The sequence below is a fragment of the Manihot esculenta genome, chromosome 6, assembly GCF_001659605.2.
Source record: "Manihot esculenta cultivar AM560-2 chromosome 6, M.esculenta_v8, whole genome shotgun sequence".
NCBI lineage: Eukaryota > Viridiplantae > Streptophyta > Magnoliopsida > Malpighiales > Euphorbiaceae > Manihot > Manihot esculenta.
Genome location: NC_035166.2, coordinates 26,380,692 through 26,406,215, shown reverse-complemented (window position 1 = coordinate 26,406,215; position 25,524 = coordinate 26,380,692). Strand labels below are relative to the sequence as shown.

General features: G+C 44.1%; 3 protein-coding genes across 3 annotated transcripts; 1 reads left to right on the top strand and 2 right to left on the bottom strand.

Moving 5' to 3' along the window:
- Nucleotides 1-15,526: 15,526 nt before the first annotated feature.
- Nucleotides 15,527-16,359, top strand: LOC110617094 (21 kDa protein). Its single transcript, XM_021759700.2, has one exon. It carries the CDS (start codon nt 15,604-15,606, stop codon nt 16,198-16,200), a length of 597 nt encoding a protein of 198 aa, XP_021615392.1. The 5' UTR covers nt 15,527-15,603; the 3' UTR covers nt 16,201-16,359.
- Nucleotides 16,360-16,935: 576 nt separating this feature from the next.
- LOC110616472 (pectinesterase inhibitor 4) lies at nt 16,936-17,985 on the bottom strand. Its single transcript, XM_021758838.2, has one exon. The coding sequence runs from the start codon at nt 17,960-17,962 to the stop codon at nt 17,315-17,317; it is 648 nt and encodes a 215-aa protein (XP_021614530.1). The 5' UTR covers nt 17,963-17,985; the 3' UTR covers nt 16,936-17,314.
- A 1,182-nt stretch (nt 17,986-19,167) lies between these two features.
- LOC110618184 (21 kDa protein) lies at nt 19,168-19,937 on the bottom strand. The gene has a single exon (XM_021761279.2). The coding sequence runs from the start codon at nt 19,864-19,866 to the stop codon at nt 19,285-19,287; it is 582 nt and encodes a 193-aa protein (XP_021616971.1). The 5' UTR covers nt 19,867-19,937; the 3' UTR covers nt 19,168-19,284.
- Between the last annotated feature and the right edge of the window lie 5,587 nt (nt 19,938-25,524).

Below are 25,524 nucleotides of genomic sequence, written 5' to 3'. Positions count from 1 at the left end.
TCTAAGCTCTCAGCTCAGCATAGATCCGAGGTACCCTTGTTTTAACAAGTCAAATCTTATATATTCTATGTGATGAGTAGGTCTAACCTTGGTGAAGTGATGAATCTTGTGGGTTAAGTTGTCTCGGCTGGAGATCAGGTCTGAACAAGTTGGGCTTGCCTGGGCCTTTAAGTGATGGGCTATCATTGTGGACCTGGCCCTTGATAGATGTAGACAAGCCCAATCGATCATTCTTTTGCCCCTTTACCTTCTCTCCGGTTATTGCTTAACCGTTGAGAGGGTAAACTTCGAGAGCAATTAATGATCGCGCCGCTCCAAGACAAAACTGTTCAGATCAACGTTCCGTCTCATCATTGCCTTTCATTTCGAATTCCTTCTGTCTTCTGAAGAAATTAGCTCTCTTCTGCTCTCTGCCTTCCTACGACTCCCTTTGCGTTTTTCACCTGATTGTGTTCTCAGGTACGCTCCCTTGTTCTCCAATGGCAAGTTCAAAGCTTCCTGATGTTGTTAACCTTGAGTCGCGTATTACGTCTTCCAATATAACTGATTACATCTCCCGGAGGCTTCTAGACACTCCGTTGTATTTTATTCGAGCACCTCGTCCAAATGAGAGGATAGTTCTTCCCTACCCTCCCCCTCCTGGTTTAGTGGATCCTCAAGAGGGTCGTAGCATAGTGTTTTTCCTAAAGCAGAGAGAATTTGGTCTACCGTTTCCTTTTTCCCCTTTCTTTGTTGAGGTCTTTGAATACTTTGGGGTAACTCCTCGAATGTTATCCCCAAATTCTATTTTATTCATGTCCTGTTTCGAGTCTATCTGTCTGTGTTGGGGCTTCACACCTACGGCCTGTCTGTTTGTTACTTTTTTCCGCCTGGTTAGGGCAAAGCAGAACTTCTATTATTTTTCCCCCCGCAATGGGCTATCTCTTCTTACGGGCTACAAGGATTCTATAAAGGGGTGGATAGAGAATTTCCTTGTGGCGGAGCTGAAACTAGGGTCCTGCCGATCATGGGATGTGGACCTAAGTTGGGGGGAGATCTTTCCGGGCTGTAACGATCTGCCCGAATTGAGTCTTATTGAGCAGGTTGGGCTGCTTCGACTGACTTCCGTTGAGAGGAAGTATGATGTCGAGAAGTGTATGTTTGCGTCCAACCTTAGGGATATCCAGGACACGGGTATAGTGCTTTGTCCGGCTATTCTGTTTCTTCGTTGCGAAGACTATCAGATAATATGCTGATTCTGTATAACTTCTTGTTTTTTGCAGCTTCCGAGGTTAAAATGGACGGCATCAAATTCCCCAAGAACCTTGAGTTGTCTCGGGAGAATATGCACGCAATTTTTGACGCCTTCGGGGATGGGCGTTCTGTAACTGAGGTTGCTATGGAGCTAGCTCAGGTCGCTTCCTCCGAGAAGGTCAGCCGGCCTCCTGTTAAAGCTTCTTCTAGAGCGTCCAAGCCGAGCTCTCACAGCACTAAATCAGCTCGGCCCTCTAGCCGTGGTGGGTTGAGCTCAAAGTCTACTGAACAAGTGGGACAGGGTGCTGCCCATTCTACTGAGGGGGTGTCGAGGGGAAAGTTTAAGTCCCCTGCTGAAGACAAGGAGACTTCTGGGACGGGGATGGAGATCATCCTCCTAGGGGATCAAAGTCCAGAGGTTTCTGGTGAAAGTGCCCCTGCCCCTGTGAGGACTGAACCTGAGGGTTCTGAGGGCATTCCAACAAAGACCGGGGGCAAGCGCCCAGCCTCTTCTGGAAAATCTGCCTCCTCTCCTGCCCGGAAGAAGTCCAGGGTTGCCACAGGATCTTCTCCAGCTCTTCCTCCCATTGGGAAAGGGAAAGGTGTTGCGGCTGACCCTTCATTGCCTTCTCCTGGCAATTCTCTAAAGACGTCGGGTATTACATCCGAGTCTCCGGCCAGTGCTGTTGCCGACCTTCTTAGGGAGCAAATGTTTGGTGGAGCCACGGAGGCCTCGGATCCACGCCTTCTTGCTCTGACCGGCCTTTTAGCCAGCTCTACCAAGGAGCAAACATCCTTCCAGTCTCGCTCTCGTGAGGAGCTCGGATCGTCCATTAGGGAGATGCTTCTAATGGTAAGTCATTTGTCCCCTTCCTTTCAGTTTGCTTTGTCTCTTTTTCTTGACGGTTGCTTTTTCATGTTAGGTGACGGGCCTCTTTATGGAGGTGGATATCCGTGATCGCTCCCTTCGGGAGTCCGTGGATCGCCGAATTGAAGAGGCACGTCTAGAAGAGAATATATCTGCCACCAGTGATGCGAGGGGCAATTTGGTAGCTGCTCGGGAGCAGATCCAGTCCCTCCAGGTGGAATTGCATTCTGCGTTGGAGGCCCTCAAAAAGGCTGAAGAGAAAACAGCCGAGACGGCAAAGCATACCTCGTCCTTAGAAGATGAGTTGTCTCGGACTCGCAATGTTCTCCAGGAGGCTGATGAGAGGGCAGCTACCTTGGAGGTTCGCTGTAGAGGAGTGCTAGAGCAGCTGTCCTCTATGACAGAGGCTCTCAAGGAGAGAGATGAGGCCGTTAGCCAAAAAGCTGAAGTCCAGCGCCAATTTGATGCCTTAAAGGCTGATCTCGAAGGACTTCAGACTCATCTGGAGGAAGTAAAGGCTCAGAAAGAGATGGCCTTAGCTCGGGTGCAGGTCCTTGAGCAGGAGTTGGGCACAAGCTCTGACCGTATCAGAGACTTGACTTCCTCGGCTGAAGAGTTCGACCTTCGCCAACAACAGCTGAAAAATGAAGTCAGAGTTTTGGAACGTAAATGTTTAGCCCTGCTTGAGGTGGTAAAGTATACCGAAGGGAAGGCTCAGCTGAAGCGCGATCAGTACATAGCGGAGTATCAGGAGTCTGATGAGCTAAAGAGTAAAATTGAGCGGGCCTGTGAAGCTCATCTGCAGGACTACAAAGATTCTTCTGAGTTTGAGGAATTTGTAGCCGAGGCTTGTGAAGAACATCTTGATGAGTATAAAGCTTCTAGTGAAATGAAACAAGCTATCTTTGATAAGGCCTACCGCATGTATGTAACTGGCTACAATCGCGGTTTAAGAGAAGCTAGACAGGCTCCTGATATTCCTTTGGCTAAGCTTCGTAGGCGCGAAGTGGACTCAGATGGCGAGTCAGTGCTATACGGGGAGGATGATTTCCCTTTGCCCCGAGGAGATTGCCGGAGGGACCGAGATCGGCCAGCTGAGTCTTCTTCAGAGGGATCCGAGCTAGGGTCGGAGGAGGACGATCTTGATTCTGTGAAAGAAGGCCTTCATCCTGGGTCAGAAATTGCCCCTACTATTGAGAGTTCTGGTCCGAAGGACACCGAGCTTCCTTCAGGGGTGGCTGTAAATAGAAATAGTGAGGGTGTTCTTATTGATGTAAGTCCTTTAAGGACTATTCATCCTCCTTCCTCACCGGAGAAATAAATTGTAATAGTTATTAATGGAATCTTAGTTTCCTTTTTGTTTTTCATATTCTTTGACATTTATCTTTACTCTTTGTATGTGTAATGTAGACTGCATATGTTTATTCAGAAGCTCTAAATTAATCTTAAGTTGTGAGTTCAGCTCTTAGCTGTCGTCTGAGAGATCAAATCTCGTACCCATTTGATGGCAACTGTCATGCTAGTTTTTGACTTCTAGTCCTTCTTTCTTCGTTGTGACTTTGTATATTTATTTTAAATAAACTGATTTAGGCTTCTGATTATAGCCTCAGTATCCTCCTAAGGATTTATGAGTTCTTCTATGGAGGGAGCTCGGCCTTTGTTTTTGTCTTTCGTATCTTGATCTTTTGAAGAAATGAATTTATCCGAGCTAGGAGCTCGGTTTTGGGCTTATTGGTCCGAGCTGGGAGCTCGACCTCTCTTTTTTTTTTTTTTTTTTTTTTGTGGGGGCCCTGAAGTCCTTCACCAACTATTCTTACCGTCAGGAGGTCTTACGAGATCCTGGCTGTGCTGGGGTGACCTTGGGGCCTCACCGGCTATCCTTTATTTTGTTTTGCTGGGAGTTCTACGGGATCCCGGTCTTCTTCTTTACTGAGGTCTCTATGTCTTAGGGAGGTTTTCTTTTGCCAGGAGATCTTGGGGACCCTGGTCTTGTAATTCCGGGACGACCTTGGGGATCCTGGTCTTCTGCCTCACCGAGGTCTCTATGTCTCAGTAAGGTTTTCTAGTGCCAGGAGATCTTGGGGATCCCGGTCTTCTACCTCCAGGAGGTCTCTATGTCTCAAGGAGGTCTTCTTTTGCCAGGAGATCTTGGGGATCCTGGTCTTCTACCTCCAGGAGGTCTCTATGTCTCAAGGAGGTCTTCTTTTGCCAGGAGATCTTGGGGATCCTGGTCTTCTACCTCCAGGAGGTCTCTATGTCTCAAGGAGGTCTTCTTTTGCCAGGAGATCTTGGGGATCCTGGTCTTCTACCTCCAGGAGGTCTCTATGTCTCAAGGAGGTTTTCTTTTGCCAGGAGATCTTGGGGACCCTGGTCTTGTAATTCCGGGACGACCTTGGGGATCCTGGTCTTCTGCCTCACCGAGGTCTCTATGTCTCAGTAAGGTTTTCTAGTGCCAGGAGATCTTGGGGATCCCGGTCTTCTACCTCCAGGAGGTCTCTATGTCTCAAGGAGGTCTTCTTTTGCCAGGAGATCTTGGGGATCCTGGTCTTCTACCTCCAGGAGGTCTCTATGTCTCAAGGAGGTCTTCTTTTGCCAGGAGATCTTGGGGATCCTGGTCTTCTACCTCCAGGAGGTCTCTATGTCTCAAGGAGGTCTTCTTTTGCCAGGAGATCTTGGGGATCCTGGTCTTCTACCTCCAGGAGGTCTCTATGTCTCAAGGAGGTCTTCTTTTGCCAGGAGATCTTGGGGATCCTGGTCTTCTACCTCCAGGAGGTCTCTATGTCTCAAGGAGGTCTTCTTTTGCCAGGAGATCTTGGGGACCCTGGTCTTGTAATTCCGGGACGACCTTGGGGATCCTGGTCTTCTGCCTCACCGAGGTCTCTATGTCTCAGTAAGGTTTTCTAGTGCCAGGAGATCTTGGGGATCCCGGTCTTCTACCTCCAGGAGGTCTCTATGTCTCAAGGAGGTCTTCTTTTGCCAGGAGATCTTGGGGATCCTGGTCTTCTACCTCCAGGAGGTCTCTATGTCTCAAGGAGGTCTTCTTTTGCCAGGAGATCTTGGGGATCCTGGTCTTCTACCTCCAGGAGGTCTCTATGTCTCAAGGAGGTCTTCTTTTGCCAGGAGATCTTGGGGATCCTGGTCTTCTACCTCCAGGAGGTCTCTATGTCTCAAGGAGGTTTTCTTTTGCCAGGAGATCTTGGGGACCCTGGTCTTGTAATTCCGGGACGACCTTGGGGATCCTGGTCTTCTGCCTCACCGAGGTCTCTATGTCTCAGTAAGGTTTTCTTTTGCCAGGAGATCTTGGGGATCCCGGTCTTCTACCTCCAGAAGGTCTCTATGTCTCAAGGAGGTCTTCTTTTGCCAGGAGATCTTGGGGATCCTGGTCTTCTACCTCCAGGAGGTCTCTATGTCTCAAGGAGGTCTTCTTTTGCCAGGAGATCTTGGGGATCCTGGTCTTCTACCTCCAGGAGGTCTCTATGTCTCAAGGAGGTCTTCTTTTGCCAGGAGATCTTGGGGATCCTGGTCTTCTACCTCCAGGAGGTCTCTATGTCTCAAGGAGGTTTTCTTTTGCCAGGAGATCTTGGGGACCCTGGTCTTGTAATTCCGGGACGACCTTGGGGATCCTGGTCTTCTGCCTCACCGAGGTCTCTATGTCTCAGTAAGGTTTTCTTTTGCCAGGAGATCTTGGGGATCCCGGTCTTCTACCTCCAGGAGGTCTCTATGTCTCAAGGAGGTCTTCTTTTGCCAGGAGATCTTGGGGATCCTGGTCTTCTACCTCCAGGAGGTCTCTATGTCTCAAGGAGGTCTTCTTTTGCCAGGAGATCTTGGGGATCCTGGTCTTCTACCTCCAGGAGGTCTCTATGTCTCAAGGAGGTCTTCTTTTGCCAGGAGATCTTGGGGATCCTGGTCTTCTACCTCCAGGAGGTCTCTATGTCTCAAGGAGGTTTTCTTTTGCCAGGAGATCTTGGGGACCCTGGTCTTGTAATTCCGGGACGACCTTGGGGATCCTGGTCTTCTGCCTCACCGAGGTCTCTATGTCTCAGTAAGGTTTTCTAGTGCCAGGAGATCTTGGGGATCCCGGTCTTCTACCTCCAGGAGGTCTCTATGTCTCAAGGAGGTCTTCTTTTGCCAGGAGATCTTGGGGATCCTGGTCTTCTACCTCCAGGAGGTCTCTATGTCTCAAGGAGGTCTTCTTTTGCCAGGAGATCTTGGAGATCCTGGTCTTCTACCTCCAGGAGGTCTCTATGTCTCAAGGAGGTCTTCTTTTGCCAGGAGATCTTGGGGATCCTGGTCTTCTACCTCCAGGAGGTCTCTATGTCTCAAGGAGGTCTTCTTTTGCCAGGAGATCTTGGGGATCCTGGTCTTCTACCTCCAGGAGGTCTCTATGTCTCAAGGAGGTCTTCTTTTGCCAGGAGATCTTGGGGACCCTGGTCTTGTAATTCCGGGACGACCTTGGGGATCCTGGTCTTCTGCCTCACCGAGGTCTCTATGTCTCAGTAAGGTTTTCTAGTGCCAGGAGATCTTGGGGATCCCGGTCTTCTACCTCCAGGAGGTCTCTATGTCTCAAGGAGGTCTTCTTTTGCCAGGAGATCTTGGGGATCCTGGTCTTCTACCTCCAGGAGGTCTCTATGTCTCAAGGAGGTCTTCTTTTGCCAGGAGATCTTGGGGATCCTGGTCTTCTACCTCCAGGAGGTCTCTATGTCTCAAGGAGGTCTTCTAGTTTTGTTCTTTCTTTTTCAAAGAGAAGTAACACTCTTAATGGAGATAACATCATTGCGTAAAGAATGGCGTTATTTTATTTATTTGTGCCTTTCAGAGTACAATATTTTTCTTTACATATATTTCAAGGGAAGTACCTTTTTAAGTGCTGGATGTTCCAGGCGTGGGGCTCGGGGTTTCCTTGCATATCTTCAATTCGGTATACCCCGGGCTTAACCACTTTTGTCACCTTGAATGGACCTTCCCAGGTCGGTGCTAGCTTGCAAGTGGCTGCTCTTTTTCCTGTAGCTTCCAAGTTTCTTAAAGTCAGGTCTCCCACCTTTAAGCTTCTTTCTCTGACCTTTTGATTATAATATCTTGCCGCTCGTTGTTGATAAGCAGCAGTTCGGACTTGTGCTTCTTCCCTAACTTCTTCAAGAGCATCCAGGTTGCTTCTTAACTTGTCCCCATTGGTGTCCTCACTGAGAAATTGAACTCGATGAGTGGGGATCTGTAATTCAACTGGAACTACGGCCTCTGTACCGTAAGCGAGTGCGAACGGTGTTTCCTTAGTGGGTGCTCTGGGAGTAGTTCGGAGTGCCCATAGGATACTATTGAGTTCTTCTGCCCAGTTTTCCTTTGCACCGTCCAGCCGCTTTTTTAATCCTTGGAGGATTGCTCTGTTAGTGACTTCCGTTTGACCATTGGTCTGAGGATGGGCCACGGAGGAGAACTTATGCCATATGCCCATGTTCGTCGTGAAGGTTTTGAAGGTGCTGCAGTCAAATTGTCTGCCGTTGTCTGAGATAAGCACTCTAGGTATGCCAAATCTGCAGATGACATGCCCCCATACAAAATCTATCATTTTTCTTGCTGTGATTGTTGCTATTGCTTCTGCCTCTGGCCATTTCGAGAAGTATTCCACAGCCACTACTACAAATTTCCTTTGCCCCGTAGTCTTGGGGAAAGGTCCCAGGATGTCAATTCCCCATTGTGAGAAAGGCCATGGACTGGATATGCTTGCTTGAGGAGTGGCAGGGGTCCTGATGGCATTAGCAAATCTCTGACATACGTCGCACCTTCGGACAAACTCTTCTGCTTCTTTCTTAACAATAGGCCTCTATGTATTTCCTCCATTACCCTTGCAGCTTCTTCCGGACTTACACACCGGAGCCATGGGCTGGACTTCCCCTTTCTGTACAAAGTTCCCCTTATTACTTGGTAATTGGCAGCTCGAGCTGCTATCTTTCTGGCTTCGTCTCTATCTTCAGGGAGTTCGCCCTTCTCCAAATATTTCAGATAGGGGCTCATCCAAGTTGGGCTCTGGTCCACCTGCAGTACCGTGTTTGTCTTCTTGAAAGCAGGTGTGCGGATATGCTGTATGTATACTTCGTCAGGGAGCTGCTCTAATTCTTCTTTGGTCAATCGACTAAGCAGGTCTGCCTCCTCATTTTCATCCCGAGGTATTCTTTGAAATCTGACAATAACTCCCCGTTCTGCGAGCTCGGCTTCTATGGCTTTTACTTTATCAAGATAATTTTGCATGATGGGGTCTCTGGCTTGATATACCCCCGTTACCTGGTTGATCACCAGTTGAGAGTCACTATTTGCTTCGAGGTCGGTTACTCCTACTTCCGAGGCTACCAACATCCCATTCACCAAGGCCTCGTACTCGGCCATATTGTTAGAAGCCTTGAATTCTAACCGTAAAGCATAACACACTTTGAAACCCTCTGGCCCCTTAAGCATTATCCCTGCGCCGCTGCCCTCAGATCCTGATGCTCCGTCTACATATAGCTTCCAGCTAAATTCTTGGGAAAGCTCTCGCTCTCCTTCCTTTCTAGGCATCTCCGAGGATGATTCTTCCTTCTCCCCGTTGAATGAGCATTCTGCTATGAAGTCAGCCAGCGCTTGAGATTTTATTGCTGTCCGAGGTCGGTATTCCAGACAGTAGGGGCTGATTTCCACGGACCATGCTAACATCCGTCCTGAAGTTTCCGGCCTACGTAGGATCTTCTTTAAGGGTTGGTTCGTCATCACAACTCCTTGGTGGCCTTCCAGATAAACTTTGAATTTCCGGACTGCTAACAACAAGGCATAAGCCAATTTTTCAATGTTCGAGTACCTGACCTCAGTGTCTCTAAGTACCTTGCTGATGTAGAAAACAGGTTTCTGCTCTCCTCCTTCTACCCTTACTAGTACCGCGCTGATTGCCTGTTCTGAGGCTGCCAAATATATCAGAAGCTCTTCCCCTTTTATGGGACTGCTGAGCACGTGAGGCGAGCTAAGATATTTCTTAAGTTCTGCGAAAGCTTTTTGGCAGTCTTCCGTCCATTCGAAGTTTGGTACCTTTCTCAACTTTTTGAAGAATGGTAAACACTTTTCTGCTGACTTTGACATAAATCGGTTAAGCGCCACCACTCTCCCGGTTAATCTCTGGACGTCCCTTACGCAGGTCGGCTCTGGCATATTCAATATGGCTTCTACTTTCTCCGGATTAGGCTCAATGCCTCTTCCACTCACCATGTATCCCAAGAACTTTCCTCCCCTGATGAAAAAAGCACATTTTGCGGGGTTTAGCTTCATTCTGTATTGATCTAACACCCCAAATATCTCCCTTAGATCTGCTATGTGTTGTTGAAAAGTTGAACTTTTAACCACCATGTCATCCACATATACTTCTACATTCCTGCCAATCTGGTTCTTAAAGATTTTATTCATTAATCGTTGGTAAGTTGCCCCGGCGTTTCTTAATCCGAAAGGCATAGCTTTGTAGCAGTAAGTCCCGTCTTCAGTTATAAATGAGGTTTTCTCCTCATCCGATTTCTCCATTGGGATTTGGTGATAACCAGTCATAGCATCCAAAGAAGACATATAATCAAATCCGGCCGTTGAATCGACCATTTTATTAATATCAGGGAGGGGGTAACAATCTTTGGGGCAGGCTTTATTTAGGTCGGTAAAATCTATGCACATCCTGTATTTGCCATTGGCTTTTTTGACTAACACAGGATTTGCCAACCATTGTGGGTACATTACTTCCCTAATAAAGCCTGCTTCTTCTAACTTCTGCACTTCCTCCCGGGTGGCTTGCTGTTTTTCTCTTCCTACTACTCTCTTCTTTTGCTTCACTGGTCTGGCCTCGGGGAGGACATTCAATCGGTGTGTCATCACTTTGGGGTCAATTCCTGGCATGTCTGAGGGCTTCCATGCGAAGGTCGACGCGTGACCTCGGATCAGAGTCATGACTTCACCTTTTTGTTCTTTGGTGAGGTTGGCGTTAAGACTGAAAACCTTGCTTGCATCTGCTTCTGATAAGGGGAAGGTCTCCAATTCTCCGACTGGCTCTGTCCGGGCTTCTTTTGTTTCATCTCTGACCTCCAGAACTTCCGAGTCGAGTGCTTCTCCAGTTGAGCTCGGTTCTGTTACTGTGGCCAAGTATACCGCCCTTGCTTCTTCCTGGCTGCCCCGAACCATTCCCACTCCTTCTTCTGTTGGAAACTTGAGTGCCAAATACCTGATGCTGGTGACAGCTTCAAAGCTAAACAACGCCGGCCTCCCTAAAATCGCATTGTAACTCAGTGGGAGTTTAACCACCAAAAACACCTCATGATGGGTGCGAGCTCTGGGTGCTTCTCCCAAGGTAAGGGCCAGCTTCACCTTCCCTTCTACAAATACCGGTGCTCCTCCGATCCCTTTGATGGGTGACTGGTCCCGAACCAGCTGTTCCTCCGGGATTCCCATCTGTTGGAAAACCCGATATGGTAATAAATTGACCTTACTCCCATCATCCACCAGAACCTTCTTCACCCGAAAATTATGAATGACTGCTTCAATAACAAGCGCGTCATCATGGGGCATCTGAATGCCCTGTGCATCTTCTGAAGAGAAAACGATGGCCATGGGTGAGTGTTCAACGATCTGCATGACCTCGCCATTGCTGATCTCTCCTTCCCGGTTTCTCTTCTTTCCTCGACGGCTCATCCGTCCTCCAGTTCCTCCAACAATCATATTAATAGTCCCACTAGACCCATCATTCACTGGTCCAGCTCCGGTTCTCCTGGGCATCTGGGCTGCCGGACTGGGCGGAGGCCTCTGCCCCTCCGGTTTCTTCACAAAATTTTTGAGATGCCCCCTTTTTATCAATCTTTCAATCTCCGCGATTAACTGAAAACAATTATTTGTATCGTGGCCATGTGTCCGGTGGTACTGACAATACTTGTCAGGATTCCTCTGATCTGCTTCCGTCCTCATGGGTGTAGGCCACTGGAGGAACTCCTTATCCTGGACTGCCATGAGCACTTCGGCTCTGGAAGCGTTAAGGGGAGTAGGCTTCTCAGGAACCCAAGGGGGGAGCACTCGTGGTTCATGAGCCCTGGGAGGAGGGGGGGGCCTTTGATCCCTTCTTTCCCAGGCCTGCTTATATGGCTCAGGCCTCTTCCCACGCTTCTTCTCGTGTTTTTCCAGCCTTCCTTCCTCCGGGGCTTTCTCTTTTCCTGCCACCCCTTTGGCAAATCTACTCGTTACTAAGGCGTCATCCTGCCTTATGTACTTTTCCGCCCTCTTCATCAACTCGGCCAGTGAGGTCGGAGGTTTCCTGCTCAAAGAACCAAAGAACTCGGCAGAGGTTGTTCCCTTTTGCATGGCCTCTACCGCCCTTCCTTCGTCGAGCTCGGAAATCTGCAGGGCCTCCGTATTGAAACGGGCGACATACTCTCTGAGAGATTCACCAGCTTTTTGCCTAACTGTTTCCAGATAGCTCGTCTTCCTATCTGCTGGCACCCCGGCTACGAACCGGCTGATGAAGCGGAGGGCAAGATCTCCAAAACTTTTAATGCTTCCGGCTTCCAGGCTGTTGAACCATGCCCTCGCTGGTCCCGAGAGCGTTGTTGGGAACACCTTGCACATCAGGGCATCTGACAGAGTTTGCAACTCCATGAAGTTCTTGTAGTTCATGACATGTTCTCTCGGGTTTCCAGCCCCATTATAGGCCGCCATCGGTGGCATCATAAACTTTTTGGGAACGGTCTCCTGCTGCATTACCTTCGAGAAGGGAGAAGAAGTAGGCAAGGAGGTTTGACTCTGACCTTTCTTACCTAGCTCGGCTAGGAGCTGCTCCTTCAACCTTTTCAGTTTTTGGTTCATTTTCTCGTCTTCTGGGTTGGACCTTTTGCCCAAACTACATTCTTCCTCCTCTGTTTCAGTTCCCATTTCCCTGGTTGTTTCAGCAGAATAGTCGTCCACCTCTTCATTTTCTATCATCTCTCTTGCCCTTCTCCCATGGATTCGGGCCTCCGGTTCTTCCTCTTCTCCGGCATCGTGGTTGTTAGTTTGGAGGCGGATAGAGGTAGGTCGGGGTTCATCGGTTCTAGGCTCCTCCACTACTGGGAGCACGTTTACTGGGGTGCTAAGCCCCCTCTGTTGCATTATCTGCCCCAACCAGTGAGCAGTGGTTTGCAGCTGGAGAGCCATGGTTTGAATGTCTTGGTTAGATAGGGTCATGGTGGGAGTATTCCCTGCCAGGCCTGGCGAGGGATTAAGAGAGATGGGTGTTTGGTTATTCAACGTCATAGGACTAGAAAAAGAGAACTGCTGCCCCTCTTGGGCGGAGCTTAAGTCATTTGGAATATTAAGGTTACTTTCTTGGTGGTTTGCCATTGTGGATCTCAGTGGGTTTTGAAAGTGAAAACTCCGGTGATGAAAAGATCTCCTTCGTTTCCCACAGACGGCGCCAATTGATGATCTGAGATCCAATAGAATAAGGTTTTTTCAGGGTTTTGTGTTACAGAATAAGGCTTAAAACTTTCTGAGGAGGGGACTCCTCTTTTATACATTGTCTTGCTTGCTGGTGACGTGTAAAGGTCTCTCCAGGATTGGGCCACGCGTCTCTGCCATACAGATTCGGGTGTACTAGGGTATCAGCTGCCTGTTACATGCGTAACGGCCTCTGATTCTCCTCATGCGTACGTTCGAGCGGATCTGCCAGGCTGTCTGGCGAGTACTGTTCTGGATCCCGGGCTGGGCCGAGAGTTGGGCTGGACGCTGGGCCTGAGTGGGGTCTGCTGGTCAGGGATCAGGCTGGACTGAGTGAGGAGGCTTGGTTGAGCCCGGCCCGGAAGCTGGAATGAGCCAGGCTTGTTGGGGGGTATCAAGTACGTGGGCCTCTGTGTCATGGGCCTTTGGCTGTGGTCAAGCCCCTGTTCTGGGGTGAAGAAATCCAGCGGTCATCACTATGTAATATTGATAATTCTAGATGCAAAATTAGTAATAAATAGTCACATTTAATAAAAATTAATAAGTGTAATGTTGACTCATTAGAAACACCATTAAAAATTAATGTAGTTGTAAATTTTATTGAGGATCAATTGAATTATTGCTTTATATCAGGTTAATATATGATGAAATTAAATAATTAGTCCATATATTTTAAAAGTAGACTAAATCATTTATATAATTTTAAAAATTCAATTAAAAAATTTGACTAAATTTTAATATCGTTATTGTTGGTTTATACGGTGAATAGTGAAAGATAATAATAATTTTAAAACTCAACATGAGAGGCTCTTAATTAAATTTTTAAAATTATAAAAATTATTTAATGTATTTCTAAAAATATGTGGATTATAGAAAGGAGGAGTATTTTTTTTTTTCATTAATTTTCACCTAAATTTCCTTTTTCATTTGCCACAGTCGTTTTGACGTTAAATTTCTCGCACTTCTGAGTAGGGGAGAGCGTTTTTCGGTTTAAACCGAAAAACCGAACCGAACCGATTAATTTCGGTTTTTCGATTCGGTTAATCGGTACGATCGGTTTGGTTCGGTTAGTAGATTTAAAATTATTCGATTTTCGGTTCGGTTCGGTTTAAACATGTTAAATAACCGATCAAACCGAAAAACCGATTTGGCAAGGCCCAAGCCCATGCCTGAGCCCGAGCCCTCCCCCTGGCCTGGCCTATCGTACGCTTCAGCAGCCCAGCCCCTGAACCCCTTCATTTCATTCATCCCGTTCTCCTCTCTGCAGTCTCCTCTCCTGAACCCGATTCCCCCCCGAAACCCTATTCTCTCTCTCGAATCCCGATTCATCCCCCTGGCCTCTCTTTCTCTTTCACGTCGACCTCCGACCGCTGACCGTCGACCATCAACCTCTTTCCCGTCGATTTGGTGAGTTTCGCCGCCGACCGTGGACTGATCTTTTGAGAGCAGAGGTACTACTCTGGTTCCACGTTCTTCCTCCTCCTCTTGCTTTTTGTATGCTCTTTGGCTTTTTCTTCTTTTTTTTGCCCTCATTTTCTTGTAGGCCAGCCTGTTATTGTATCCCCACTTGGATTAAGAAAGAAAAAGTGAAAAAGGACAAAGGAAAAGAGAAAACAGATGTAAAATTGATTAGAGAGAGAGAGAGAGAGAGAGTGGCAGGCTGGTAGAAGAGGATATTGTACATGTATATATGTGATGTATACAGAAAGAATTGGAAGGCTTTGTGGGAGATTGGATGACTGTTGCGGTGGCTACTTAATGGGAGGGTTAGCTAAACAAGGATAAACATATGTTGTTATTAATACTGTTTCTTTTCTCCACCATTCCATTTTATCAATAATAAAAAAAAAATATCCCCATTTTTTTTCACTTCATTATCTGAACTTTCTTTTTTAAATATGGTTCTCTTCTTCCTATTTACTGTTAAGCCTTATTTTAGCTTCCTTTTTTAGGGAAAAAAAAAAGAAAAATACATTAGAAGTGATTAATACATTAGAAGGAAAATACATTTGGAGATTGTTCTAACATATCATGACTTGGGCAAACAATCTCCTCAACTCAATATCTGGATGTATATGTATATGGACTTTTGGAGTGACTCGCCAAAATGCATGGAGGGGCAGCTGGATTTCCTTTTTTTTTTGCTTCAATCAATTACAAATTACTGCAATTTTTCTCTTTTTTTTTTTTTTCTGGTATGTCAGTTTTCTCATCTGAAAATGTTTAGAATGTTTATTAAATTATTTTTTTGAAATTTAAAAAAAAATTAAAAAAAAATTTCGGTTTGAACCGAACCGAACCGAACCGATTTTTATCGGTTCGATTCGATTCGGTTATACCTTCAGAATCGGTTTTTTCGGTTTTAAAATTTTCAACAAATCGGTTTTCGGTTTTATCGGTTCGGTTCGGTTCGGAACCGAACCGACCGATTGCACAGGGCTACTTCTGAGGCATTCACATCTCCTATGTTAGTTCTTGGGATTCTCTTTCCGGCATTCTTTTTCACTTTCAAGTTGGACTACCTTTTTTTGCCGTTGTGTTCAGATTTGACCGGTACGAATTGAATTAGATCCCGTCGATATTGTTGAAGATCATAATGACGATGGCAAACAGCTGTAAATTTCAATAGTAAGGCTGAATTACAAAAATGTCAATTTTTTATATTTTTAAAAACTCATTAACATATTTTTATGTTTTTTTATTCCTTTAAATACTTTGATTCTTTTAAAATTTGGAGTTTTGAATGGAACGGTTAAAGTTCTTAACAAAATCAAAATTTAATAATTCTTTTTAAAATATAAACTTTTAAATAATATTAATATCTAGAGTCCGAAATCGAAAATACTAGAAAGACAAATATACTAATAATAGAATTCACATATTCTACAAAATTAAAGTGCACACGGTGCACACGATAGTCTAATGGGCAACTAAAACGCGGTGAAACCTTCAATCCCTCTCTCTATAAATAAAGGCTTCTCAACTCTCAAGTCACGCCCATTCACTAACCTGTCTTCTACCAAAAGCCAACACAACTACTTACCATCAAAATGGCAAAATCTATCCTTGTTTTGCTGCTTGTCTCTTTGCTTTACAGTTCAACAATCGCAAAATCTGCAACCCCCGCAAGTTCCAGCACTAGTGCCTCAAATTTCATCAAGGCCTCCTGCAGAACCACCACCTACCCTGCACTGTGCGTCCAATCTCTGTCAGCTTATGCCACTTCCATCCAGCAAAGCCCGTTCCAACTAACCGTGACTGCGTTGTCCGTGAGCCTGGACAGGGCTCAGTCCACCAAGTCATTTATCTACAAGTTGACAAAGCTCAAGGGAGTGAAGGCCAGAGAGATGGAAGCTATCAAGGACTGTTTGGAGGAGATTGATGACACTGTGGACAGGCTCAGCAAGTCCGTTAAAGAGCTGAAGAACTTGGGTGAGTCCAAGGGTAAGGACTTCCAGCGGCACATAAGCAATGTGGAGACTTGGGTTAGTGCAGCTTTGACAGATGAGAACACTTGCGTTGATGGGTTTGCTGGTAAGGCTTTGAATGGGAAGTTGAATTCTTCGATTAAGGCAAGAATTGTAAATGTTGCTCAGGTGACTAGCAATGCACTAGCATTGATTAACAAGTTTGCCTCCAAGAACTAATGATTAAGTGAGTTAAGTAAAATTATGTTGATATAAATAAGTTGATTTTGAATGAATCTAGTTTTTGCTATATGTAAGAGTGAGACAAACTTTTTAATCAAGGTTCTTGAGTGATGTGCATGCATAGAACGAAACCATCTGCTTTTCATTTCTTTTTCAGTGCTTCTCTCTGATGCTACCTTAACCAGGTGACTGAGTTTTTTCTTAAGTATAACTTTTACCTGTTTCATGATGAAGTCAAAAATAAAAAGCACTTAAAATTATTTTAAATACAGTTAAAAAAGTTTAAAAATTGTTTTATTATGTTAAATGTTTTATAATTAAAAAATTATAAACTTTATCATTATATTTATAAACAAATAAGTTTTTTTTTTAATACCAGCTTCGGTGGAACATATTTTTAATATTATCCATTAGGAAAATATATAGGATAGAAATGTACGCATCATTAATTGGATAGACATAGACAGGTCACGTGGGGTCTCATCTCTGCGATCCAGAAAACGCTGGCCCACACTCATTCATTTCCCCATTCCCACAATTATTTTTCATTTATTTGGGTTTTTAAATAATAAATTAGGAAAAAAAAAAAAAGAAGAAGTATGAAGCAGGAAGCGGAATCTAGCTAAGCTTTAGATGCCCATACCCATATGTGCAGAAATGGCAACATGGCGAGTTGGCAGTGGGATCGCTCTGTCCATTATCCTGCTCAAAGTTAAAGTCTACATGGAAGAAATTCTCCACCAAAAATAATTATTTATTTCATCTTCATTTGTCCAAGACTAATTTCATCTTCATTCCTTAATATTAATTTTATCTCAGCAAAAAATTCTTATTATTTGCAATAGCATGTCTTTTAAATTTAAAAAATTATACTTTTGTCCTCATTCTTTTTCTTTTTCTTATTTTTATAATTAAATTAATAAAATACTGTATTATATCTTATTACATTTACCAATAAAATTAATTATTGTTAATTGTTACTTTTATTATTAAAATAAAGTACCATAACTCTTACATTAATTACTATTATTTTGCGAAGTTATTAAAATTCTCAATATGACATGCATATGCATACAAAAGGATAATAAAGGAGAAGAATATATAGAACAAGTCACTGATTAAGTTTGTTAATGAGTGCCAGAGCATTGCTAGTGAGCCCATCAAACTCGGATATACTCTTCCTGATCTTGTTCGTCAATGCAGTACTTACCTTCAGGTTGTCGAATTCATCCGCGCAGCTACTTTCATCGGTAATCGCTGCACTAACCCATGTTTTTATGTCAGCAATATGAAGTTCCACATTTTTATTACTCCCTTTTAGGCTGTCCAAAACTTGCAATGCATTCTTGAGCTCGTTAATGCTGTCTCCAATCTCCTCCTTGCAATCTTGAATAATGCCAACTTCAAGCTTGCTCAATCTCTTCTGCCTTGACAGGTTTTTGACCAGAGCATAAGTTTTCTTGGCAACTTCCAGGGTTATGGTCAATGCGGTTTCACAAAGCTTGAGGTCATTGGTTTCGATAGTAGAAATGTAGGGAGAAAGAGAGTTGTAGCAGAGTTTTGGGCGTGTGGTGGTATTGCAAGCCGTTTTTAGGTATTTAATGTATGTGGTTTTAGAAGTTTTGGTGGTTGTGGTGGCTGCTGCCGAGGAGTTGTGGACGTTAGATGCAAATAGAAGAGAAGCAAGAAGAAGAGATGTGAGAAGCTGCAAGCAGTTTGAAAATAGGCTAATAGATTTAGTTTCCATCTTTCTTTCCATGAGAATAGAAGGTGTGCTAAGAGTTTCACTATATTTGATAGGAAAAAAGAGAAGTTTCAAGTGGATCGTTTAGTGCATATTGCTTGTAGATTTGACAGCATTATATAAGAGAGAAAACGAAGAAAAGCATATTAGAAAAGAAAGATTATGAAAAGGAAAACAATAGGTAGCTCTAAGCCGTGTAGCATGTGACATGACGGTCATAGATCATGGGCATTACGCAAGTAATGGTTTACTAATTAGACAAGCTAGCTCCTAGATGCGAATGCGATGCATTTATAACATGTTGAATATATATACAAGGAATCACGGTTGCCTAAACGAGCAATGACATTTGATCCATCAACAATTGATAGAAAAATAAAAAATGATCCATTTTGGTATAAAATTTGAAGATTTAAGCTTTGTTTAAATGGAAAAAATTAGAGAATTCATAATTATGCGTTAAGTGTAATTAATAAAAATTATATTATGAAATGGTGTTTTCATATAAATTTAAATTTTATTGGATGGAATCACGGTAATAATCTATAATTCCTCCAAAAGAATATATAAGGTTACATGGCCTGAAAATAGTACAGGTGCCATATCCGAATGCGCGCCTGCAAAGTGTGCGACATATTTCGGTTAAAAAGTCAACTACGTCTCGATGATAGGGCCAGCACGTCACATGTCCGATTCGAAGGACACCATTGGGAGCCAGCGTGAATTTCTGCAGGAGGGAAGGCGCTGCCCGTGGATGGCCAGAGAACTTTGGCAAGACCATCACTAACTCCTACGAATCCATCCATTCGAAACATTATTAGGGGCGACCGTTCTGCCGAATAAAATGTTTATAAATAAGATAGGGATATTTTATATAAAATTAATTATTTTCTTTGTAAAAATAATAAATAATTATATATATTTACTATGGAGATTAAATCTCCATCATTATCAGTAAGCACATCATTGAATAAAAACATACTATACAATAAAAAAAGGTGGTGATTTTCAAAAATATTTGTCTTCTAAATTTTAGAGATGATTATTTTTGTATTTTAATTTTTTATGAATTCTTTCTTTTACAAATAAATAAATAAGGGAAGGGAGACATGGACTTGGAATTTTGTTCATTTAAATGTATTTAATTATTGTACGTACGTGCATAAAATGAGATTTATGCATGAAATATTAAAAAAAAAAAAAGAAATTGAAATTTCTGATGGCGACAAAAGTACTTTATTCGTTCATAGCCAAAAAGATGAATTAGTTGTTACATATACTTTATAACAAGTTATATACACACACATCTTTAACAATATGACAAATAGTACGTAGAACTAATTAACTAGCTTATTAATGAGAGCCAATGCATTGCTGGTTAGCTGAGAAACTCTTTCAATATAGCTCCTTATGGTTTCCTTAACTTTCCCATTCATGGCATTCCCTTCAAATCCATCCATACAAGTATCCTCATCTGTCAAGGCAGCACTCACCCATGTTTGTATATTACTCATCTTCATCTCAAAGTCAGGGCCTTCAAGATCCTTCATCGCTACCAGAGATTGCTGGAGCTCATCAACTGAATCTTTCATGTTCTCTACGCAGTCCCTAATGGCCCCAGCTTCTTTAGGCATTTGGTTGTGGGCTTTCAACAAGTTCAGTACCATGTTGGAAGTGGATTCAGCAGTTTGTAGGGTGACATTGAGAGCTGCATTGGCCAGTTGTGTATGGTCATCCTGGATGGTGCTTGCATAAGGTGACAGAACTTGATAACATAAGTCTGGATACCTTGTAACTTCACATGAAGTTTTAATAAAATCATCGTTCGACTCCAATAGGTGGGGTTCAAATCTCGCTGCCCATGAATTTGTAATGCAGAAAAAAGCTAGAAAGATAATGATCAGAGAGAAGGATTCCATTGGTGTGAGATGGGTCTGAGCAGAAAGGTCCTAATAAAGAACCCTTTTAAAGGGCAATGGAAGTGTTCTACAATTGAATGAAACCGGATGCATGTGAAACTGTGGGGCTGGATTTGTTGAATTATTGATTGAAAACAGAAAAGCCCCAATCCTCTGGGAAACAAAAGATAGGGTAGGAGTGATTCACATGCACTGATATTGGATGGATCAAGAAGAAAGAAAAAAAATTATTAAAATTTGTCACGGAGAAATTAGCTTGACTTGCACTGTCTACCTTTTATACATAGTGGTCCTTATAGACAATATTATTTCATAGTGTCTTGTCCATAAATTTTGTCTCATCTTTTATAATCTGTTCTTCTCCAGCTCGAGTGTCTCCATCTGTAAGACACCAACTGGCTAGCTACTTCCACCAAGGTAGTTAAGACTACAAGTGTTATAATAATTATGTCTAATTCTTCTGTTCTTTATTTATATTAGCATCCTGAGTATATAAAACTTTAGCCAAGGAAGGTGAGCATATGAAGCAGAATCTTTCAAGGAATTTATATTCTAATTCTGTAATAAATTAAGAACCGGCAGCACATGCTTAACTAATTCCTCTTTAGCAGCATGTGAATTACTACAAATAAAGAAAAGCATGCAATGATTAACACATCACGTCAAATGGTCACGGGGCTTTCCAAAAGCAGGTGTATGATATCATGCATGGTGTTTCTCTACAACTTATGGATTCGATCTCTCGTTTATTTTATTTTTATATATTTCTCTTGCTGGCCATGGAAAACTTTCAAAAAATATTTCTAATTGTTCATGTCACGAGGAATCACATGTGAAGTATTGAAATGAAAAGAAAGAAAAAAATTGTCGAGCTGATCGAGGTGTTTAAACTTCATAGAATATACTCCAGGTGTATTCCGCAGCTAGTGATCAACACATCAATTTTTTTTAAAACTACATTTTATCATTATTTTAGTACATCAAACTATTAAAATAATGATTACATATTAAAACTAGTGCGTCTTTATCCATGCATAATAGATTTTTAAATATAAATTATGTGTATACATACCTCAAAACCTTTATTTAATACTTAAAAGTTAGAAATAAGTTTTGTAAATAAGTTATATTGTTAAATATATATATTACAAAAAATTATTTAATTTTTAATAAATAAAAATCACGGATGCTCATTTATAAAATATTTTAATGGACTTTTAATAACGTTATTTTTCTATTAAAACTTTATCATAAAAAATTAAATTTATTATATATAATATATAACAGTTTATAGGTGAATAAATTTGAGAGGTGAAGTTCCACTTTTCAATTTTCAATTTTTATTTTTTAAAAAAAATATAAAATTATACTTGATGACCGCTGGATTTTTTTCGCCTCGATCTAAGGTCAAGTTCATTAGAACAGCCCATAATCTGAAGGCTTCTATGTCTCCTCTAAGAGTCAGATCCAACCCGCTCAGCTCAAAGACCGGGCTCCAGTCATATTCTTCAATCAGACCGGCCCAGCTCTTTTGGCCCAATGAACAGATCCCCTCTGAGCCTAGTCTTAACCTTATCTTCCGGCCCAGTTCGAAACCAGGAAGGAATTCAGTCCATTCGCCTTGTGGGACCATCCACATGCGTGCCCGAGGAGAATCAGAGGCCGTTACGCATGGGACAGCGATCTGATTTCCTCGTACGTCCATATCAACGTGACAGGGACAGGTGGCCCAATGACATACATTCTGTTACACGTCACTAGCGGACAAAAGAAAACATATAAAAGGAGAAATACTCTCCTCTAGGAAAAAGCTTTTTTCAGTTTTACAGAACCCATTGTAAAACCCTATTTTCTGGATCTCAGATCATCAAGTGGCGCCGTCTGTAGGAAATAAAGGAGATCTTTTCATCACCGGAGTTCCACTCTAAACAAACCCACTGAGATCCACGATAGCTAATCACAATGAAAACAACAATCTTAACACTCCAAATGACCTGAGCTCTGTCCAAGAGGGGCAGCAGTTCTCCTTTTCCAGTCCTACAACTCCAAACAATCAACCACCTATCCCTTTCAACCCCTTGCCAAACCCAGCGGGGAATGTATCCACCGCTGCCTTGTCCAACCAGGACCTCTAAACCATCGCTCTCCAGTTACAAAACACCGCCCACTGGTTGGGGCAGATAATGCAACAACGGGGCCTTAGCACCCCAGTACAGGTGTTGCTGGTGGTGGAAGAGTCCCGGACCAACGAACCTGAGCTCTATCCAAGAGGGGCAGTAGTTCTCCTTTTCCAGTCCTACAACTCCAAACAATCAACCACCTATCCCTTTTAACCCCTTGCCAAACTCGGCGGGGAATGTATCCACCGCTGCCTTGTCCAACCAGGACCTCCAAACCATCGCTTTCCAGTTACAAAATACCGCCCACTGGTTGGGGCAGATAATGCAACAACGGGGCCTTAACACCCTAGTACAGGTGTTGCTGGTGGTGGAAGAGTCCCGGACCAACGAACCTCAGCCTACCTTCAACCACCCCCAAACTGTCAGCCAAGAAACTGGAGATGGGAGGAGAAGAGCCAGAGAAGAGGAAGAGCCGGAAGCTCGAGTTCATGGAAGGAGGGTGAGGGAGCTGATAGAGAATGATGAAGTTGATAGCTATTCTGCCGGAACCACAGGAAGAGCGGGGAGCGAGACATGGGGGGAGGAAGGTCGCGCAGAGAAGAGGCCCAAGCAGGAAGAAGAAAGAGTAGACCAAAAGCTGCAAAAGATGAAAGAGCAGCTCTTGGCCGAGCTGGGAACGAGGGATCAGAACCAGACTCTCCTGCCCACCTCTTCACCCTTCTATAAGTGGGTGCAGCAGGAGACTGTTCCCAAGAAGTTTATAATGCCGCCTATGGCCGCGTACGATGGAGCTGGAAACCCCCGGGAGCACGTCTTGAACTACAAGACTTTCATGGAGCTGCAGACTTTGTCAGATGCCTTGATGTGCAAGGTATTCCCTACGGCCAGCACGGACGTGATTCAACAGCCTTGAAGCTGGAAGTATCAGCAGCTTTGGAGATCTAGCCACTAGCTTCATCAGCCGGTTTATCGCCGGGGTGCCCGCAGATAGAAAGGAGAGCTACTTGGAGACAATCAGGCAGAAAAGAGACGAATCGCTCAGGGAGTACGTCGCCCATTTCAATACGGAGGCCCTGCAGATTCCCGAGCTCGATGAGGGAAGGGCGGTAGAAGCCATGAGAAGGGGACGACCTCGGCCGAGTTCTTTGGCTCATTGAGCAGGAAGCCTCCGACCTCACTGGCCGAGCTGATGAAACGGGCTGAAAAATACATAAGGCAGGATGATGCCTTGGGGACAAGCAGGTTCGCCGGGGGAGCGACAGATAAGGGGAAAGCACCAGAGGAAGGAAGGCCGAAGAGGCACGAGAAAAAGCATGGCAAGAGGCCTGAGCCTTACAGACAACCCTGGGAGCGAAGGGACCAAAGACCTCTCCCTCCTCGGGTCTCAGAACAGAGGCCACTCCCTCCGTGGGTTCCAGAGAAGCCGACCCCTCTCAATGCCTCTAAAGCCGAAGTGCTCATGGCCATCCAGGATAAGGAGTTCCTCCAATGGCCCAGGCCGATGAAAACAGAAGCAAATCAGCGGGATCCTGATAAATATTGTCAGTACCATCGCACGCACGGCCACGACACCAATAACTGCTTCCAGTTGATTGCTGAGATCGAGAGGCTGGTAAAGAGGGGACACCTCAAGAACTTTATAAAAAAACCGGAAGGACAAAGGCCTCAGCCGAACCCAGCAGCGCAGACACTCAAGAGAATGGGAGCAGGGCCAGTGAATGATGGGTCCAGTGGAACTATCAACATGATCGTTGGAGGAACAAAAAGTTGAATAAGCTGGTGAAGCAGAAGAGGTACTTTCCTTAGAATATTTGTGAAAAGAAATTCTTGTACTATGAAAACATGAATAAATGAAATAACACCATCTTATAATAATGCAATGATTATCTCTATTATTGTGAGTATTAACTCTCTCAGGAAAAGAAAAGAACAGATGTCAGAAGACCTCCTTGAGACATAAAGACCTCCTGGAGGTAGAAGGCCAGGATCCCGTCATATCTCCTGGAGCAAAAACGGCCAGGATCCCGTCAGATCTCCTGGAGCAAAAACGGCTAGGATCCCGTCAGATCTCCTGGAGCAAAAATGGCCAAGATCCCGTCAGATCTCCTGGAGCAAAAACGGTCAGGATCCCGTAAGACCTCCTGGAGCAAAAACGGCCAGGATCCCGTGAGATCTCCTGGAGAAAAAACGGCCGGCGGGATCTCCAAGATCTCCCCAGAGCAAAAACGGCCAGGATCCCGTAAGATCTCCTGGAGCAAAAACACTGTAACAGCCCGGAAACCGGTACCGCTCTGTCTCGGCCCAAACTGCTCGGCGCTAGGATCCATATCGACTTAAGGCCGCCAGAACCCGTAGCAAGTCTAACCTGAATTCCAAACATCCCATACATGATCCGACTCTACTACTAGCTTTTCAATCTTTTTCTGTCAAACTACCAGACTTAACCTTAAAAACATTCAGATATACCAATCTGAAATAGCCCCCAGGGCTCACACCAGTAACTCTGTCCGTAGAGTCACGGGAATCAAACCCGGTCTTCCCTCACGGTCTGGTCTTGGGTCAAGGGAATCAAACCCTGTCTTCCCTTACAGTTATATTTTTACTGGAGTTTTCGTAACACAACAGCTATTAAGCCTGGTTTGACTTATTTCTCATCAAGAAACTTAAAACAGGATACATGCATACACAAGGGATTAAGCAAACACTAGGCAAAGCACATACTAAACTATACACACTCTCTTACTATCTATTACATGCCTTTACATATATCTCTTTAATTTTACATCATGTCCACAACTCTAGTCTATTACACATGCAGTCTTCTAGTCAACACTCTGCTGCTGCTGACTTTCCCAACTACTCTGAACCTGCAAAACTGGGCTTAAGGGAAAGGGATGAGCTTCTAAAGCCCAGTGAGTAGGAACAATAAAACAATTCATAACATATGCTCTCATGAAATGCATCACATCACAAACAAATCATACCACAGACAGACTGACCCATAAAGCCCTCAGCTCATTGCCCGGCCCTAAAAAGGGCACCACAGGACTTTGTATATGCCCGGCCTTAAAAAAAGCACCACAGGACTTCGTAAATGCTCAAGGGCTAATGAGTCCTACTCAATGTCCGTCCCACCTTCAGATAATAATGCAATGCAACATCTTCGTGATACTAGTGCAATGCCTAACAACCTATCATAAACATGGCATTTATGATGCATGATACATGCGTAAAAACATTTAAGTGTTCAATTTTAAACATTCAGTTTAGTTCCACTCACCTCTGCTCTTCTAGCAGCAAACTGAACTGACTCTGGAACACCTAACACTGGCGACCTCCTCGATCTCTCGGGTCCAATCCTACACAAATGGACTCGAATGAAGTGTCAAACATACCCTAACCAAACTCATACACAACATCCCAAAACCCCTCAAAAAGCTCTTAGAACAAACACAGAAAGCATGCAAAAGAACTCTGGACAAAACCCTTTCGGCGGCAGGTTCGACGGCCGAATGTCCTCTCCAGAGCTGAAACTCCA

What these genes read in the sequence shown, in the direction of transcription:
- LOC110617094 (XM_021759700.2), top strand. Translation starts at nt 15,604, where the DNA reads ATGGCAAAATCTATCCTTGTTTTGCTGCTTGTCTCTTTGCTTTACAGT.
- LOC110618184 (XM_021761279.2), bottom strand. Translation starts at nt 19,866, where the DNA reads ATGGAATCCTTCTCTCTGATCATTATCTTTCTAGCTTTTTTCTGCATT.
- LOC110616472 (XM_021758838.2), bottom strand. Translation starts at nt 17,962, where the DNA reads ATGGAAAGAAAGATGGAAACTAAATCTATTAGCCTATTTTCAAACTGC.